This window comes from Protopterus annectens, chromosome 8.part0, assembly GCF_019279795.1.
Source record: "Protopterus annectens isolate FY-2018-M chromosome 8.part0, PAN1.0, whole genome shotgun sequence".
Classification (NCBI taxonomy): domain Eukaryota; kingdom Metazoa; phylum Chordata; order Ceratodontiformes; family Protopteridae; genus Protopterus; species Protopterus annectens.
The window spans coordinates 479,907,462-479,928,412 of record NC_056741.1 but is presented as its reverse complement, the minus strand read 5'-3'; the positions used below and the strand labels follow the sequence as shown (position 1 = coordinate 479,928,412).

The 20,951-nt window shown below is 41.6% G+C and overlaps 1 protein-coding gene across 3 annotated transcripts in view; it reads right to left on the bottom strand.

Moving 5' to 3' along the window:
- Nucleotides 1–20,951, bottom strand: part of GRIPAP1 (GRIP1 associated protein 1) — a 2,851,684-nt gene that overhangs the window by 2,506,725 nt on the left and 324,008 nt on the right. For all 3 annotated transcript variants that reach the window (XM_044080007.1, XM_044080009.1, XM_044080008.1), the window contains exon 3: nt 7,890–7,951. In XM_044080007.1, coding sequence (XP_043935942.1) covers nt 7,890–7,951 — 62 coding nt within the window. The remainder of the gene's footprint in view (nt 1–7,889; nt 7,952–20,951) is intronic.

Sequence of the window (20,951 nt, the reverse complement as noted above, 5' to 3'; positions counted from 1 at the left end):
ATTGTAGAGATGAGTTTTTATTGCATTAAGCATAATAGCATAACGCTATATAGGCATAGTGGTTAGTATTTATTTTAAACAAAAAACAAAAGCCAATGAGGGACGTTATGAACATTTAAACATATTAAGCTCAAACATATTTGTTTAGCTAACAGGCATTATTTATTTAATATATTAAGAATTAACATCTTTGTTTCCCTTTGGAGTATTCTTAGAATAGTTGGCACGAGATAAGGTGTAGTTGCTCGAGCTTAAATTTCAAGCTTATATGTGCCAGTATTTGGGAAACTAGTTGGGGAATTTTCGTATTTGTTTTTTAATAATTATTCTAAATGTCCGTATAGCGAGCAATATGTAAATGTTAAGGTTATAAACCTTTAATGTAGTTGTGGTTTTATGTAATTCACAATTCATATATTAGCATTTTTTTCATATAACATAAGAGTTGTGAGTTTTTTACATATGAGTATTGGTATACATTTGTATTTTTTATATAAAAGGTTTCTATAAAATTATGTTCCAAATAGCGAAGCAAGTCGGATTTTAAAAATAGGGTTTTTCTTTTGTTTTTTAACATATGAATTATCGGTGTTGTACGTATTTATAGTCACAAGCTGACAATTGTTAAATTGTTAATCTGTTTGTTAATTAGTTGATTGCATCCTATTTAAAGGAGCACGTCGTTACAACTGATTGTTTTACTTTTGTCTGAGGAAGGAGAGATAGCATTCTCTCCGAAAGTGCTTGTGGTTAATAAAAGCTCTAACGTTACAGTGCACGAACTATAGTTGCTTCTTCTTCACTTGACAGCTTTATTCGGTTGTGGATTCTTACTTGGCTAATTATTGGGTACACGCTCAGCAGCTCGTTCCCCTTGGATTTTTTGTATTTCAGCAGTTTGTTTGGTTTTTTGGTACCAGAGAGGGGTTGCATGTCTTCATATTCAGCTACAGAGTTATCTGACTCTTGTTCAGACAAAACTACAGGGGACAAATCCTTTCCTTTTGGAGGGGGTAGTTTGGCTTCCCCCAATCAGCATAAGGTCGTCCGCCATTTTAATCTTTTGAGACTGAGGCAAGGAAGCAGGTGCCTGAGATTGGGTCATCGGTTTCTTGGGTGTGGTTCGTACCCTGGGCCTAAGAAACTTGCTAGTTTTCAAAAGAACGGTAGTCGCAAAAGAAGACGTTGGTTTGTGTCGAGAATTGGTAGTGCGAAGGGCTTCCTCAGAACTCTGTGCCTGCTCAGCGGCTCCAGACCCATCCAAGGTAGAGGCGACCACAGGATCCTTAGTAGAAGAAGAGTTTTGCGGCAAACCAGAATCCGAAAGGGTCTCGGTAAAGGCCTGCATTCGCTAAGGACCAGAGAACTGACAACTAGCTTAATGGAAGCGGTGTCAGTAGGTCTGGACCTGTGCGGTCTCTCTCTGTCTTTACCTTTATGTTTTTTCAGAAGATCTGCTGTCAGATGGCTTACCAAAGCCATATCGGAGTTAGAGGACTGTATCAAAAATAACTAGCTACCATAAGGGCCCAACGACGGATAGTTCTGGCATTGAACAAACCACAGAAGCATGGTCTGGGCCTAAACAAGTGATGCAGTAAGAATGAAAGTCTCGGTGGGGTATTTGCTTCCCACAGGCGAGACAATTGTTAACTTTTTCTGACATCGGTTAGTGCAAGAAAAAAGGATCCCCAATGGGGTACTTAACTTTAGAAGACTTCAGCTTCAAAACGGTAGACGAAACTCAGGTAGCGGTCATCCGGCACTTGTGCGAACTGCTTCTGCTTCTGGCTCCATGGCAAGAAAAACTGATGCAATGCCGTCAGCTGCCTTACTGTATACTACTGATGACCTGACACCAGTCCTGAAGCAAAAGTAACTGACGCAGAAATACTAAGCCTCTGGTATTTGGGCCAGCCAAGGGCTACCCTGGCAGGAATAACCCAAATGTGATGACTGCAACAGTGAAACACTAAGAACATCGGCGCAGCCGAAATCTCCTCCTATACCAAAAGCTAGTGGACCTGCCTGGAGTTTAGGGGACTCAAAATTAAACATATAATCTCTCCTCTGAGATTCTGAGATCTCTCTCCCTTCCACTTTAAACAGGTCTTTCATTTAACAAATGGTGCCAAAAAGCTAAATCTTAACAAGAGAATCAAAAAGAAATACTTTCCTCTTATCCAGACTTATAAGTAACTGGAGAGGAAAGTCGAGATACATATTCCAACCCTTCCTCTTCTTCTGACTTGGACAGCATTTCTTTATTGGAAAAACAGGGAGACATTTGCGCTCTTAGCATGGAAGGAAATTGAGGTACAGGCTTGTAAATGTTAAAAAAAAGTCCTAAAATGTCCTCTAACAAAACTATACAACTCTTGCTCAGACTCTTTTGCTCTATATGGAGTGGAAGGAGGTGAAAGAGGTGTGCTTTTTATGATTTTTTCCAACAGTTTTCCAGCCTATTGGTTTTCCAGGCCTACATGAGGGATTCTACACCTCCTCTCTTACTAACACCCGAGGCATACCATTCAGCCCTTCAGTCAGAAGAAAGTGATGTTCTCCAATCTCGGCTAATGCCTGATGTTCAGTCTGACTGGACATGCCTGACTTCTTTATTTATTTATGGACATTTGTTAACCAGGTTTGTCCAACTGGGCTTGTGGCCCATTTTCAGTGGAGACCCGAGGAGAAAAGCTCCAGTAATACATTTTAAAACAAGTACAATTTTAAACAATATTGATATAATAGCAGTTATAGCAAACGATTCACATATGTTTGGTTACATTCATAAAGTTAAAGTTGCATTAAAAAGAAGCTAAGTAACAATTTTACATTGATATAGTTCAATAGGTCAACAATAAACATTTTTTGTTTGTATAAAATTGTGCAAATGCATAGTAGACAAATTGGAGAGAGAGGTTTAATGAGGTACTAAGTATGGTCCTTTTGAGGGCACATAAAGGGAAGGAAGACTAGGCAGGGTCATGGCAAGGGCAGGTTCTGGAATTGAGAAAATAAGCTTTTAGTTCATTTTTAAAGTGTGAGGTGTGGGAGATTCAACACAAGTTAAGGGGAAGTTTGTTCCAAGCACGGGCAAGGGAGTGTTTGTAGAGTAGTTTGCCTACTGACCTTTTTGGGTGGTAGATATCAAGTAATTGTTGGTTAGAAGTACAGAGGGTCCGGGATGGGATGTAGATGGAGACTAAGGAAGATAGAGATGGACAGAAGGAGGGTTTATAAAGAATAGAGTGTAGCATATGAAATTGATAAGATAGCAGAAACTGGGGAAGTTCAAGCCATTGAAAAGAGTTTAAAGAAATGCAGTGGTGTGAGTTGTATGGGGAGTTAGTAATGAATCTGGCTATTTTATGGTAAGTCTGTTGTAGTTTGTTTAGAGTGGAAGCCTGGATATTGGTAAGAACTGGGGCGGCATATAAGAGGGAGGAGAGGAGGAGTGCCTGGCCCAGGATAAGTCTAGATTCAGGGGTTAGGAATTTTTTGTTCCGATATAGCAGACCTAGTTTCTGTTTTTTTTTTTTTTTTTTTTTATACATTGTAGTATGTGTAGGTTAAACTTGAGTTTGTCATCGATAATGACCCCTAGGAGTTTTGTGTGGGTGTCAGGTTGGATGTTTGTATTGTTAAATGTAATAAAAAAGGAGGTTTTTTGATGAGAAAGAGAACGGGAAAAGAAAAGTAGTTTGGTCTTTTTGGGATTTAGGATCAATAGGTTGTGAGAAAGCCATTGTTCAGTGGATAGTAGGGCCTGTTGGGTCAGGGAGTGTAGTTCAGGAATGTTATTTGAGATGGATACAAGTGTGGAGTTGTCGGCATACTGAATAAGGGAGGATTCTTTGCATGAGGTGTAAAGATCACTGGTGAAGACGTTAAACAAAAGGAGTCCCAAGATGGAGCCTCGGGGAACACCAGTGGAGATGGGAAGGAAAGGTGAGAGGATGAGAGTCATTTGACGGATTGTTCCCTGCCCGATAAGTAACTCATAGCAGCCTCCCAAAGAGCATCAACAGAAGGCTCAGAAATATTTGACTGCTGGTCCAAGGGCTGTGAGACTACCATGGCAGATATGTCAGTCCCTGGCCAGAAAACAGAGGTTAAAGACAGAGTTCCTTCAGTATCTTTGATTTTTTTCTTTTTTTTTGACTGAAGGGGGACATCTGACAAAGAAACGTTGGTAATAACGGAGGACCAAGCAATGGCTTTAAATCTTCTGTTTTCCAAGAATAGCTTACTCAGCCTACTTTGAATATTTCTGGGGGTACATTATGGACGCACATGTCATGGATAGTCATTGCATGATTCCCAAAGGCAAAAGACACGGCAGTCCTTGTACTGAATATATTTACTGCAACTGCAGTTTTCTCTTGTAACAGACATAAGGGACACAATTGATACTTTTAGTCAAAAAATAAAGGAAGGTATCCCTAAGAGTTGCTTACCTGTCCACAAAGTTGAGAAACAAGCAATCACCAACACTGAAGATGAAGTACAGACAAGACATTTAAACGAACTCTTCAAAAGACAAAAAGTTCTAAATTATGGTACCGTTACATCCCTTTTTATACTGGTACACATTCACGCTTCAACAGATGGACAGTAGCCAAGGAAGATGCCCAAAAGCTTTCGTATACTGGCTTGCATCAGAATCCTTGGCAGGATACATCCCATGCACCTTTATGCTATGGCAACAGTGCTCTTATGATGAACATCACTAGCTCCCACATAACATCACTTGGTATTCTGGACTCACAGTTATGCTAGGTTCAATAACCTACATAATAGCCATAAAGGGGAAGTACTAAGCAGCCTGGCAAAGTTTGGATTGCCAAGATGACCTTATGCCTGCAGCCATAGCCCTACAAGTTACAGAAAATGGACCCACTCTTATCAGATACATTACTAAACCTCCAGCAGTGGCAAAAAATAACTCTACTCTTTATTAGAGGGTAAAAGATAAAGTTCAACTTTCTATATATGATGAAAGTTAAAGTCTGCACATTTGCAATAAATTAAATTTTTCAGAGAGTCTGATAGGCCATCAAAACCATATACTCTTTTATTCTGGTAATTTGCCAAAACAAAACTTCAGCAGGAGACTGCAAGGAAAGCAAACAACGAAGGGATACGATACTCACTTGCTCTTCATAACTTAGTATGCTTTGCCACGTTAGTGTCTTATATCTGACCATACATCAGATTACTCACCTTATACACTGTCTACACATTTTTGTCTGCTCACAGGCACTAGATGCTCATTTTCAAACATCTGCTCTTCCCAAATTCACAAATGGATCGAATAGCTGGCAAACTAAAGATCAGACAGTTGTCAGTACTGTAGCACAAGAAAATCCACCACACATCATAACACTATATATTGTTTCACTCATAACTCAGTTCATATGTCCTTCTAGCTCTAAACTTCCATTAGGAGTCTGAAAGCAGTGGATATCTATACAATCTCTTCTGCGAGAAAAGGACAGCCATTGCCAAATGTTTATCCTCTCTCAGAAAGAAATCCATCACAGTACTCACACAACAGCCTACATCATCATTCAACCACACTTTTTCCATCTCTTACATGGGGTCAGGGTGTTGCATCAGCTGCAGCTATCTTTCTGTAATCAATGTCAATTTCCAACCTTTGTTGATGGTCACGTCGGACTGTTGCAGGTCTTTTCTTACATAATCCACCAATCCATACCTTTGCTGGATGCTCTGGTTTCCTCTTGCCTTCTTTCTGTCTCTTCCAAATCTTCAACAGATTGTCTTCTGCTCCTGCACATTGTGCCCAAATCACCATACTCTGTTCCCTTTGACCTCCTCATCAATTGGTGCTACTGTTTATGCTGTTCTGATATCCTCATGTCTTTGGCTGTGCCACACTGTACATCCTACCACCTGTCTCAAACATTTCATCCCCATCATGTCCAACTTCAACTGTTCTGCCTTCAATGTCCAGATTTCTGTACCATACAGTGAAACTGCTTATACCACTGTTTTGGACACATTATTTTTCAGCTTCGTTGACATTCTTCTGTCATACAGTACACCTGACACAATGTGCCAGCTGGCTGCAGCCTCTCTGATTCTTGTTTTGACCTCCTCATTCAGGATTCCCTTCTTCTCAACCACTTCTTACAGATACTGGAAGCTATGAAACTATTCCACCAGTTTACCTTCCATCTTAGTTTTCAGCTTCTAATTTCATCCATTTGCTGCCATAACTGTCAAGTACCTTCAGTTTTGCATTCTATTCCCCTCTCATTTCTTGAGGTTCTTGTTCACAGTCTGCTTGCAATGCCACAGCTGCATACACTAGCTATGTTGATCTCTCCCCTCCATCCTGTTTGCTAATGTAGTCCATCACCAGTATGAACAGCAGTGGGCTCAGTGCTAAACTCTGATGCGCACCCACTCCCACACGGAACTCCCCTGTGAGTCTGAACACTGCTCGTGCTTGTGTTACTGGGTCCTTGTACATAGCCTGCACTAATTCTACCAATGTTTCTGGAACTTCAAACCACTGCAGGATTGTCCATATCAGCTTTCTTAGGACCTTGTCATGCGCTTTCTCTGAGTCTAGAAATGCCCAAGTTGTACTATCTCATCTCTAGCTTCTTCTCAACTATCTGTCTCATTGCAAACATCAGGTCAATTGTACTGAAACCCAATCTAAATCAAACTGCTCACCTACCATCTTACTTTTTGCTGCTTTGTATAATCAATTCTCACCCTCTCCAGAAATGACATGCAGTGTGACAGGAGTTTGATACCTCTACACTATCCACAGTTGTGAATGTCTCCTTTGTTCATGTACACTGGCACTAGAATGTTTATCTCCAGTCATCTGAATGCACCTTTCTCCGCAAACTGCTACCAACTGGAGCTATTTTTCCCCCAACTCGCCCATTATCTTGATCACATGTGCCGTAACCTCATTTGAGATTGCTTCTTTCACCGACTTCATTTTCCTTAGTACTGTTCATACTTCTTGTAGCATAGGCTCTTCTTCCTCTTTCAGCATAGGCTGTGTCTGGGGTAATGCACCTTCTGTGAGGTTTTCTTCAAACAGAGGTTAATAAAAGTACTATCATCTGCCTTCGATGTCCTGTGAACTGGTGAGTAGGTTGTTGCTGGCATACCTTATGAAGTCTAATGTACATCTTTATCTTTCTGTCTTTGCCTTGCAACCTGATAGTTTCTTCCTGCAATCTGCTGAGTCACCTTCTGGAAGGTGGCAGGGTGCCTTTGGTGCCTTGTTCTTTGTTACTACAACTGCACTCCTAACCTCTTGGTTAGCCAATCATTATTCCTTCATAGTCTGGTCAGTCCTTTTCACTCCTACTTTTTCCTACACTTCTCCTTTCTTCTGCTAACAGCCAGGACTTCTGAATTTCACCACCAGCTTTCCTTATGCACTTTATCATCACATCTGATTTGGCCTCATATATTTCTACAGTCCTCTCAGTGTCCTTTAATACACTGACATTTTCAACATCACCCATTTCCTTTTATTCGGGAGGTGCTAGAGCCTTTAAGTATTTCCTTGGAAGACGACTAAAGCAAAAGCTCAAGTCTTTAGCCTAGTCTCTGTTGACTTAGGAGCCTTCTGCAAACACTGCTTGCCGCTGACTGAGATGGGAAATAAAATGGCTGCACTAGAAGAATCCCTTTCTGTACAAATCCCTTGAGTAACTATAAGCAGAAAGCAAAAACAGAAAAATATATACATTACCTAAATTCACAATTAAATTCCACATATTAGTTCAATCATTTTGATGTTACCATGGGATATTCTAAAAAGGCTGGATACTCGCTGTGTATAACCATGGTGCAATTTTCACAATTAAGCCAAATTCTCAAGTTACCTTTTGTGCTTTGTTCAGATCCCTCTCAAGTGTTGCAGCTTTCAGCTTCGAATCATTCAGTTCTACAATGAAAAAAGATTAAAAAGCCATTAAAATCTACAGTAACTGACTACATGCTCAACTCCTCTATGACCCAACATTGATAGCTGAAGTCCTAAACTCTCTTTTTAATGAAAAAAGGACCGTATGCAATCTTGTATAACAGATGTGCCCAACCTGCGGCCATCACAGCTCTTCCATGCGGCCCGCGACCTTTAACTGCAACTTCAGTGTACGCATGCACCAAAACAATTTTTTTGTTTGCTTTTTAGCGTCTGTAACCACAATGTTGGTGTGTGCATGCACCAAAGAACCCTTCCAGTTTTGTTTTTTTTTCGCGCTAAACTAGGATCTGTGTGTTTGTGCCGAAGAATCAGTGTGTCCATGTTCGCGCTGAAAAGGGATTTGTTGCCTTTGAAAGGGACAGAACTTAACTGTATTAATAGGTAAGTGCGGAGTGACTGAATGCATGCATGAAAGCAAAATGCTTGTGTGCCTGAAAGCAGAAGAGGTGTGTCTGTGTGTGTGTGAGAAATGCAGGTTTTATTGAAATTTGGCATGAAATGCAGAGTTCAGTGAAACTAATGTGATTTTGCCATTACTCAGACAATACAGATTACAGACTTATTGGTATTTCTCCTGCAAAAAAATGGAAAATCAGAATGTAATTTGATGTGGTACAGGCAATGAATCAGTAAAGTGATAACTTCAGAATCAATGCACATAGATCCAGGAAGATAATCTCTGCAGCATGCTCATACATGTGGCTATAAATACATGAATAGAATATTTGACTACTGAAGAGTAGATACTGAATATTTTCTCAGAAGCCACAGTTGCTGTTTAAAATAATGTTATTTTGTTAGAACTGAATTTATTCATGTTACTCAGCTGGTTTGGCAATACGACTGGCAACAGTTATGTGGTTTTAGTCCTGGGTTGCCTAAAACAATGCTTTTTATGGTTATAGTCCAATGAACTTTTTAAAAAAAGGAACGCAGTTTGCTCACGCATACACCAGTTAAAGTAGAACAGTTACTATGGGAAAAAGTACCTATGTAGAAATGAAGCCTTAAAGTAGACTTTTGAGATGATGCATTACCATCTATTTGGGTGGAGCTTGGCTACAAATGGCAATCTCTGTAGGTTAATCAGTTTCTGATGTAGTGAATACATTTGGAATGAAAATGGAAGAACTAAACATTATGTAGGTATGGTCATGTAAGCTTTCCACCAACACAAAAGACAAGTCAGTTGTAGGTCTGCTCTAGGTAGCTATACCCTTTGTACATCATTTTCTGCCTGAGAACAGTGACCTCAATCTTAGGATAATTAATTAACTTCAATCTATGGTGAATTTGTACTGCTTTAATATTTATAGAAAAAAAATAGTATTGTAATTATCAAGCAGTTCACATACATAATATTAACAGCAATCACATGTTGTAGCGAAAAGAGTTGATTATTGATTAGTTTGATGATGCTGTAAAAAGAAAGAGTTATTTGCAAGAGGTGTCACTTATTAGAAGTTTTTTTATTGTCAAAGGTGCCATAGTGTATAGTCTTTTGAAACAAAATACAGAATTCTGTCATGTCATTTTTTATGCCCTTATTACATATTTATTTTCTCTCTGGTATGTTGTTAGTTTATCCTTGTGAATTACATGTTGTACAGTATCAGGTTATTCTAATAACATTTGTGTTGAACAAATTGTCATCACATCCTCAGGAGAGCATATTGTGCCATTCCCACTGCAGATATGACCATCATACAATTACGCATCATATGGGTGTACAAAGGATGGTAATATATTGCACAAAGTATCTTCTGTATCCAACAAGTGTCCTTTGGTTATATATGGAACTCTACAGACTGAATGAAGCTAACCAATCACCAGTGTAAACGCTGGTTCCATATTTACTGTGCATTTCAAAATAAGAAAGGCAGTGTGGTTCTATTTGTTTGTTTTCAAGAGGGGCAGAAGGCTTTTCAACAATAGCTTAGAGTATTTGCTGTCTCATGTAATGTGACATGCAGATGATTAAGCTATGTCAAAAGTCATCTGTACCTCCTAAAATTCTCCACTCAGGGAAGAACAACTGGTTAACCAGTTCTGGTGCCCTTTCAAATGCTAGCAGAACAAAAGCAGTGCTTTCTACTTAAATTTACACTAATGCAAAACCTGTCATTCTATCAATTTTTATTTACGGCTTTGTCCAGATTGTGTGCTCTAAGAGGTTGAAAGGTGTGAGTGTAACCAGCATGACAGTGGAAAATAAGTGAGCAAATCGTACTGGTGGTCAGACTTGCACTAATGTCCTTTTTGTACTGAGTATAAACCTACAGTCATGATCTACAAATGATGAAGGTTTTCTGGACATGTTCATATAATGTGTTTGTGGTGATGTGAGATTTTTTAGCTATTTTCTTGCAGACAGACTTCACAGAATTACTAAAGTAGTTAGCAAATTCAATACTGCAATTCTGTAAAAATAGAAGTTATGTACTCACCATAACGTTCCACCTGAGTAGATACTTCATTTGTCTGCAACCTGTGGGTGTCGGATCCGACCTCGGATCCGATCCGACAGCTTTCCAAGCTCCAAGATCCGAGCTCCTAGCTCCTCCCCCCTACCCATAATCCCCTAGTACCAACCACATTACCTAAGATCGTTTTTTTTGCCTCACCAACTCGAGACAGAAACCAACTCCAAATGATCAGAGAATTTTCCCGAGGTTCAGGGGATGGCAGGGGGGGATCGGTTGCAGACAAATGAAGTATCTACTCAGATGGAACGTTATGGTGAGTACATAACTTCTATATCTGAAGTAGTTACTTCATTTGATCTGCAACCTGTGGGACAGAGTCCCCAGCTAACCTATAGAACCTGGGTGGTCCTTACGGAAGGATATTCTGAAGCACCGCGGAGCCAAAAGAAGCCCTACTTCAGGAAATGATATCCAGTTTGTAATGAGAAATGAAGGTATGCGATGAGGACCAGGTAGCTGCTGAACAAATATCATCTACTGGAATCCTAGACCAAAAAGCTGTTGAGGTAGCTACAGATCTTGTGGAATGAGCACGGACGCCAACTGGAGCTGGCTTCCCAGATGAGGTGTATCCCAGCATAATGCACTGACAGATCCAATTTGCTACAGTCACCTTAGTAATTGCCTTGCCTATGGCTGATTTTGCATAAGAAACAAACAACTGGTCCGACTTGCGAAACTCTTTAGTCCTGTGCAAGTAAAAACGCAGTTGTCTGTGTACATCCAATTTGTGCAACGTATATTCTCCTTTGTTGTAAAAATTTGGGAAAAATACAGGAAGATTTATTGATTGACTAATGTTTGATTCTGTAGCCACCTTAGGCAAGAAAGATGGGTTAGTCCTGAGGGGCACTCTATCTTTGTGAAAAATAAGGTACGGAGGTTTAATACACAGAGCTTGTAGTTCTGAAACTCTTTTGGCCGAAGTAATAGCCACTAAGAAAGCCGTTTTCCAAGACAAGAACTTTAACAGAACCGAGGCCGCCGGCTCAAAAGGTGGTCTCGTTAAGGCTTGCAAGACCAGAGTGAGATCCCACGGGGGCACCACAGTCTTGACAGGTGGTTTCAAAAGAAAAACGCCTCTTAAAAAGGTTTTGCACAACTTAGTAGATGCTAAGGAACCTATGCCGTCCCCCACATGAAAATGGGAGATGGCCCCCAACTGCACTTTGACTGTGGAGGCACTTGCTCCCTGTCTAAAAAGCAGAGAAAGGAAGTCCAGAATAGTCGGAATAGGGACAGTAAAAGGGTCCAATTCTTTATCTTTGGCCCAGATGGAAAAACGTTTTCATTTACTGTTGTAAAGTTTCCTGGTAGATGGTTTATGAGCCGCCACCAGAATGGCCTTAACGGGGGATGAGATACCGGGAGTCCTAGCCATTAATGGAACTGGATCAACCAAGCAGCAAGTTTGAGATTGACCAGGTTTGGGGTATGGCATCTCGCTGGGTGCGAGATTAGGTCTGGACTGGGATCCAGAATCCATGGGGGAGCCACACAGTGAGACCGCAGAAAGGGGAACCAGATCTGTTGAGGCCAGAATGGGGCTATGAGGATAACTCTGCTCCCCAACTGACAGGGTTTCTGGATGAATTTCATCATAAGTGGGAGGGGGGAATAAGCATAAAGAAGTCCGGGAGGCCAAGCATGGACTAGAGTGTCTCTGGGGGTCTCCCCTCTGGGGGGAACTATCGCGAAGTACTCGCTGCATTTTGTGTTTAAAGGAGAAGCGAAAAGGTCGCAGCGAGGCTGACCCCATTTGTGGAAGATCTGCTTCGCAACAGATGGATTCAGAGACCACTCGTATGGAGTGAGGAACACTCGACTTAGCTTGTCTGCTAATATGTTGGACCGCCCCAGAATGTGCGTTGCTATCAGAAAGCGGTTGGTGGAAATCGCCCATTCCCACACTCTCATGGCTTCTTGACACAGGGGATAAGCTCTGGTCCCTCCTTGTTTGTTTATATACCAGACTACTGACATGTTGTCCGTCTGGATTGCAATAGTCCCTATGGGAAGAAGGTCGTGGAGAGCTTGCAACGCTAAAAGCACCGCCCTCATCTCTAGGACGTTGATATGCAATGCGGTCTCTAGGGGAGTCCACGTGCCTTGAACGAATCTGCCTGAACAATGCCCCCCCACCCGAGGCAAGAAGCGTCCGTGGTCAACGTGGCTTTGGCCGGAGGAATTACAAAAGGTCTCCCTTCTCTGAGTTCCTGCGCCTGTAACCACCACAGAAGGGAGTCCCTGCACACCCTGCTCAGGGGAATTGGCATGCACAATGGGTGGATCGACAGGGACCATTGGACTTGAAGGGTCCATTGTAAAATGCGCATTCGTAGACGAGCATGAAGAGAGAGACCGATCGCTGCTGACATAGACCCCAGTGCCCTCAGGACTAATTCCGCTGGAGGAGCAGGGCTCCGAAGAAGGGCTAACACTTGGAATGACAAGCTGTTCAGCCTGACTGACGTTAGAACAACTTTGGAGATTTGTGTATCTAACCTGGCCCCTATGAATTCTAGGGCTTGAGTGGGGCACAGGTAGGATTTCTGCACGTTTACAGAGATGCCTAGGTTGTGGGCCAGAGACAGAGCATAATCTCTCGCCACACAGAGCTGATGCTTGTTGATCGCGGTGAGGAGCCAGTTGTCTAGGTAAGGGAAGACCTGAATGCCCTGGAGTCTCAGGTGGGCTGCAACCACTGCCATGACCTTTGTGAATACTCTGGGGGCTGAGGTGAGGCTGAATGGAAGAACCCTGAATTGATAATGACTGGCTCCAAGCCGGAAGTGGAGAAACCTCCTGGATCGTTTGTCCATTAATATGTGGTAATACGCATCCTTGAGGTCTAGCGAGCACATACAGTCGTTCTCCCGCAGCAGGGGGAGAATAGATTGGAGAGTGACCATCCGGAACTTTTCTTTGGGTATGAACAGGTTCAGGGTGGAAAGGTCTAAGATGGGTCTGAGGTCCCCCGTTTTCTTTGGCACCAAAAAGAACCTGAAGTAATAACCCAATCCGGACTGGTCTGGGGGGACGGGCTGGATGGCTCTTTTTCTTAGCAGCTTTGAAATTTCCAAAGCCGCTGCCTCCTTCTGATCGGATGGGACATCGGGGAGGCGTTTGGATTTGGGGGGAAGGTTTATGAATGGAATCGAGTAACCTCTGGATATGATCAGGAGCACCCATCAATCTGTTGTAAGGGACTCCCAGTTTGACAGGTGCTCCGACAATCGCCCCCTGACTGCCTCCAGAGAGGGACAGTCGGGCAAGCCCTCAGGGCTGTTGCGCGGGTCTGTCTGAGAAAGGTTCTCTAGACCCAAAATTACGCGGCCCCCCTCTGCCTCTGGGCTGGCGTCCACCTTGTCCTCCTCTGCCCCTGGAGGACGAGTGGTCCGCAGCAGGATGGGATTGCTGAGACTTACGGAACCACAGCTTCTTTTGTCCCCTTTGATTCCTGGAGAAGGATCTTTGGGGATTAGAGAAGCGGACTCCGACGGCAGACAGAGTCTTCCCGTCCTTTTCACTTTGGACCAGCATATCGTGAATAGTTTTGCCAAACAAGGCAGAACTGTCAAAAGGGGCGTTCGCGAAGGACGCCTTGAAGGGGTCCGTGAAGTTGCACAGAAGGAGCCAGGAGAGACACTGCAGGACGACCCCGGCTCCGCTAGCTCTAGCGGCTCCCTCCGTAGCATGGGAGAGAAGCCGCATAGAAGTATTTGAGATGGATTTTAGAGTGGCCATTCGAGTCTCAAAAACCTTTTTGTCTGGGACCAACATGGACTCTGGGGGAGCTGCAGTGTATTCCTTAAACAAGTCTCGCTGTAGCCTAATAGTATGTGCCATATAGTTCAACGCCCTTATGGAAAAGGTCGCTGAAGCAAACATCCGCTTCCCAATCCGGTCAAGTGCTCGAGATTCCTTATCCGGCGGGTGAACCGAAGAACTCTCCTGTGCAAGTTCTTTTTTGGTGGCCGCCGCCACCAACATAGCATCAACAGGGGTTCCTTTGGCCCAAGACGGTCTATCTGTGGGTGGGCTGAGGACCTTATCGGGATGCCTTGGAATTGGCTTCACGGTGTCGGGCTCCTTCCAAGCCCTGGTGGTAATTAAGTCCACCAGGGGGTCGGCCGGAGGGGACACCCAGGAGGTAGATGGGCCTGCCTCAAAGGCCTCCAGGAACACGGACTCATCAAGGGAGAGCTTTTGGGCTGACCACCCCCCTCTAATACGCAACATTTCCATGATGTCTCCAAAGGAGATATCTTCAGGGGGTGACCTTGGGGAACCCTCCGTATCATCTAAGCCCATGCCTGTGGTAATAGACTTGGGGGAGTCCAGGTGCCTCCTTTTGCACCGATGTTTTCGAGGGACCTCCTCGGTGGGACTGTCCGAAGAGGGCTCGTCCACGTGTTATTGTTCCTCCACAGGAACCAGCTGGAGGGCTTGGGCAGGCTGTCCAGATGGACGGATGATGGAAGACAGACCCTAATACAGTGGGGGTACGGGTGGATCCGAAGCCCGGGTCGGAGATCTGGAGGACCTCAACAGTACCCTCTCCACTACCTCAAAAGCCGAAGGAGAACCACTCTCACCAGCCTCTGAGAGCAATCTCCTCGGATCCGAGGAAGGGATCGGGGTCGGAGCCAATGCAGTCGGCGCCGAGGCAGAGGTATGCTCCGACGCCAACAGCGCCGAAGACACAGCAACTCCCTCGGATCCGATGCTCAGCCCTCGGCCCCGAGAGCTCGGATCCGACAAGCTCGAAGGTATAGTCGGCGAAGAGACAACTGCTATCGGCGCCGACAGTTCCCCGGGTCCGAAAGGGCCTGGATCCGATGACTCCGAGACCCGAAAACGAGTCGGAGAAGGAGTGATCGGGGCAAATATGGGGCCTGCACTCCCCCCCAGAGGGGGGGAGGCAAGAGCATCCCCATCTGCATTTGGGTCTGTAAGAACCGAAGCATCATCCTATCCATATCCACTTCAGAGATGCTTCAGGTCGACCTAGATGAAGTAGTAGAGGCAGGCCGGGAGGGCCGCCTCGAAGACCTCAAGGGAGACCTATCCTCCTCCTCCGGCTCTGGCGAAAAACAGGGCGAACGGCGCCGAGAGGAGGGGAATCCGGAGACCAGCGAGGGAGATTTTAATAGTTTTGTTGGCGGAGCCGAAGGATGAGATTCGGCCCGCCTTTTATGGGACTTATGTCCATCCTTATCCTTGTGCCTCTTCTCTCTGAGGGAAGAGGCACTAGTTTCCCCAGAGCTCAAACCCGATGAGGGAGGTTGAGTCCCGGGTAGAGCTAAGGGGATAGATGGCGCCGAAGCTGCTGAAGCAGCTGGAGCCCGAACGGGAGAGGAAGAAGAAGCTGACTCCTGGGGGAGCTTTCCCGCCAGGATCAGCTTGTTCCTCCTATCCCGGAGTGCCCGGGGGTTAAAGGCCGCACAGATTTGGCCGGCCTCTGACAAATGGGCTGCCCCCAGGCACAAAACGCACTGAGTGTGGCCATCAGCTGGAGAAAGCTTGTGGCCACACTCAGTGCATTTAGAGAAAATGGCCTTAGGCCCTTCTGACATCTTTCACACACACACCCAAACACTAGGAGGGGGAGGGGAGTGAAGATAATTAAGTTTTAAATTAAACAAAAGTGACCCAAAAAACTAGCAGAAGAAGCAGAAAAGGGAAACTAACACACACACACAAAACTTTGACAGAAAAATTGGTTTAAAAACCAGCAATGATCTCACCCAGCCAGGAGCTCTTCACAAGGAAGTTTCTTTAGCCGCGGCAAAAAACGATCTGAGGTAATGTGGTTGGTACTAGGGGATTATGGGTAGGGGGGAGGAGCTAGGAGCTCGGATCTTGGAAAGCTGCCGGATCGGATCCGAGGTTGGATCAGACACCCACAGGTTGCAGATCAAATGAAGTAACTACTTCAGATGTGAAGTTTCAAGTGTCTGGTAGGCTGTTACACTACTATACCCTACATAAGCATTTTTGAAATAACTGGTGTAACTGAATTCAGAATTCTAATTAGGACAGTGAATTTTTATATGATTAGTATATTGCTAAATATCAATGCCCTATTTCAGTTAATTTAATGAATAATTAAAGGTAATACAGTGCTTTTTAATGCGTCTCTTATGGTTGCAGCTTGGGAGTAGAGAAGGATTAAAGAACTGGTTCTCATGTTGAATTGTGTTTTGATTGTTAGCTGCAACATATTTTTCTGTGTAATATTGGTTACTATGGTACCTTGGCTACTGGAAGTGGGGGGGGGGGTCTCTAGGTGCTTTTTGCATCAAGGGTGAGACTGCCAGAAGTATATGGATAGGCATCGCTTTTGCTCATAAATTCCCTGACTTGATAAACTTCACAGTTGTGATATCTGTCAACTTAAAGATGTCATTTTGGGTAAATAAAATTGTGGGGGCTACACAGATGAGATGGATTCCACAGTAAAGCATGCTACAAGAGTTTAGAGATATTGATTGCTAATAAGTACAGATGTTCTGCTGTGGGTGCGACTTTATACCAAGGAAAGGTTCCGTACCTGTTTATTTGTTAAAAAAAAAAAAAAATATATATATATATATATATATATATATACATATATATATATATATATATATATATATATATATATATTTATTAACTAAGATGTTAAGAGTTAACTGTCAAATTAGGAATTAGAATGTCAAGGCAAATATTAGGCATTTATTACATTTATTCATTGTTCGAATGCACCTACAGTACAGCCAGGAGGTCGACTTTGGTTGCCCGCAGTAGCGAAACAGTTAACTATATGATATATTTTATATGCGGCCCAAGACAATTTCTGTTCACTCAATGTAGCCCCGGCAAGCCAAAAGGTTGGACACCCCAGTTGTACAATAAAACAGAAGTAAATAAATTGTAATCTTTGCTGAAAAATAGCACACAGGTAGCTATAGAAACTTGAAAACAATGAATCAACAGTTCTAAACTAGAATATGTACTTAATCACTGAGAAAGAAAAACAAAAAAGACTGTTGTGTAGTTTAACACAAAAAATTCAGTGATGAACCCACACAGCGAATTTCTATGCAGTTTGCTTACTTAGATGCAACATGCCATTTTAGAAGGGAATCAAGGAATGCTCATCAGCAGCAGTGTTTCAGGTTATTACAAATACATCATTTAAAGAAACTGGTAAAAAAAGATTTAGGGTCACTTTGGCCTTTCAAGTTTCAACTTTTTTCCTAACACAATAACTACAATTCCTATACAGAAAACATGTACATTTTTGTATTCAACTGACACTGTCATTCCTATAGAGGCTGTTCAGAATTCTACTACCTTTATTGCAAAAAGTTATCCATGTCTTCAGAACTGCCCTATCTAGATTCACCTCATGACCTCTCCTTTTGCACCATCAAGGTTCTTCTCTGCTACCTGGTCTCTATGCAACAGATCAGTAGTCCTTGACATATCAGATGAGATCTGCAAAGGGCTTTTGCAGCAGGTGCAGCATATGAGCACTTTCTTTATGTCAACTCATAAAAATCTTAAGCGGTCTCACTTTGGCATACATAACCCTTCTGAATCATATAAAGTGTCCCATTGCCAAGGGCTGATGTACCCCAAAGATTCCCAGAGCTCTTAATTCTAATCAAGCAAGGACTACACATACAAGGAAACAGTGAAATACACAGACAAGATTATGAAAAGTATAAATCTGAAGTTTATGTAAAGACGTCTTACGACTATATCCAATAAAAGAGACACACAAGGAAACAAGGCATGTGCAACAAAATAATTAAAATACCTCTTACAGCTTACTTTAACAGACCCTCTGCAGTGAGTGGAACAAAGAAAATACTGAGGTTACAGAAAAAATCCATAATACAAGGCAGCAGGGCAAATTTCCTTAAGGACAGCTGTCTTAAGGGGATTGATCCATAATGCTTGCTAAAACTGTACACAAATGGACAGGTGGCTACAGAATGACACATTCCTGAAATCGGTACCAATGGTAAATCCTTCCTTGGTGGAATGCTCTACTGCTGCATTATCAAGGAACTATTAGCTTTATGGTGACAAAGGCCACTGCAGCTATCAGTAAATCCAGATATCTGTTTCATAGACATAAAGCTCACTTTACAAGGGATAAAGCATGCAATCAGCTCAACCATCAGGTCCTCATGAATTAAAGCAGCAAAATTGTAAATGACTGTGAATTTTTACAACTTCTTTGAACAAGACCTACAGAAAGACAGATTGATTAACTAAAAGCTCAGGGTCTTGAGCGGAAAAAAGAACTTGGGTGATGGTTATTTTTAGCATGAAGAGGGAACTGAAACACACGTAGCATAAACTACAATTACACTACTTGTAAATGCATGACTTGCTCACGTTGTAATGTGGCAGTTCAGTTGCATATGCATGCTGTCAGCAACAGTTGCGTTTTCTGATAAATTATTTTCCATTACTGCTTATTGCATTAAAATATTTCAGACACAGAATTATAGATCTTTTTGAATAAATCAGAAGTTAAAAAACATTACTTTATTTATTTCTTTATATTTAACCCCAACTATAAAAGAAGGCAAGTATACATAATTATGTTATTCATATAGACCTATTTCTTTATTAAATGTGGATTATAAAATCTTTATATCAGTCTTAGCAGACAGACTGAAAGTGTTTTTACTTGGTTAAATTAGTAAGGATCAATCTGGTTTTATATACAAGAGACAAACATTTGATAATATAAAAATACTTATTACTCTTATAGATGTTATGAATAGTAGAAAATCTGAATTTTTTTTTATCAGATTAGATATTGAAAAAGCAATTGATTCTTTGCACTGGACTTTTTATTTAAAGTTCTGTGTCAGTTTGATTTTCCTCTTCATTTTATGTTGCTGTTGAAGTCTATTCATAATAACAATAATAATAATATAGCTTATGTAAAATTAGGTCATTTACCTAAAATTCCATAAACATAACAAAAGGAACTGAAGAAGGTTGTCCTCTCTTCTCCTTTATTATTTGATTTAGCTACTGAATTTTTTCCAATTCTAATTAACTGAAACCAAAAGATTCATGGTTTGGAGATTAATCAAGAATATAATTCAAAAATCACATTGTCCGCTGGTGATATCTTGTTAACTTCAAAAAAAATCTGACAATACATTGAAGGAACTGAAATTTATTACAAAACAATTTCAGTCAATCTCAAATCTTTATTTTAATAACTCTAAATCTAATTATCATCATATTAACAAAAAAGAAGTCTAAATCCAAGTCATAATATAATAGGAAGAGAGTCTACTAATATTCTTTATTTGGGGGAGTCATATATTAAAAACTATTGAAGAAATTTTAAATTTTAATTTTGAAAAATATATCTACATTATCGTATTTAATTAATTCTTGGAATAAAACTATTACATTTGAAGACAAAATACAACTAATTAAATGATGTCATTTCCAAAAATATTATATATAAATTAATCTTTTATAATCACAACCCAATAAAAATCAAAAGAAAAAACAAATTACTCATACATTTCCTATGGTATCCAAATAAACCTAGATTAAGTTTAAATCATCATTTTAGACCTTGAAATTCTGGAGGCATTAACTTTCTGAATATAAATACTTATGCAAAAGCAATTATAATTAAAACTAGTTTTTAATTGGTTAGACAATTATATTGCAAACTGTAAAACTTATAAACTAGAACTTACTTAATATGAATAAATTAAAACTTTTGAATCTTAACAATAATAAATCATATAATCCTTTCCAGACATTTATTTGTAAGTATATGCAAATTGCTATTTATCCAACTACAAAATCCAATTATATAAATCTATAAGAGTAATAAGTCTTTTTATCAGATGTTTCAGTGTCAGAATCCCTGGTAAGATCCGACCACAAAGCGGTCACTTTCAAAGTCACCATCTCCCCCGACCCCCCCCCCCCCAGCTAAGGTCAAACAAAAAAACTTCTCCAAAGCTGATTACAACTTCCTGAGGGACGGTATAAACAGCTTCACAGCCCCCTCACCCTCCACAGGAACTGGCACATATGTCCAAACCTACACCAAAGTACAATGCGAGCATTTATATAGCTGCATGGAATCAGGAATACCAGACAGGACAAAACTCTCCTCCTCAAGGAAGAGTAAACCTATCCGGTGAACATCTACAATAAATAAACTCTATAATAAAAGGCAAAAAAATGCTGTCCAGGACCAAGAAGGAGCAGGTGTCTAATTGGAAGCAATTTCTCCTTAGCCTGAACAAGAAAATAAGAGCACTAGTGAAATTCTCCAAAGCAAACTTCAACTCCAAACTGACCACATCTACTAAAGACAAGCATAAGGCTTTCTTCACATATGTCCGCAATCTCAAGGAATGCACCCAGATCTGCTCAAGAACTGGTGGTCAAGGACACCACATACACAAACCCTATAGATA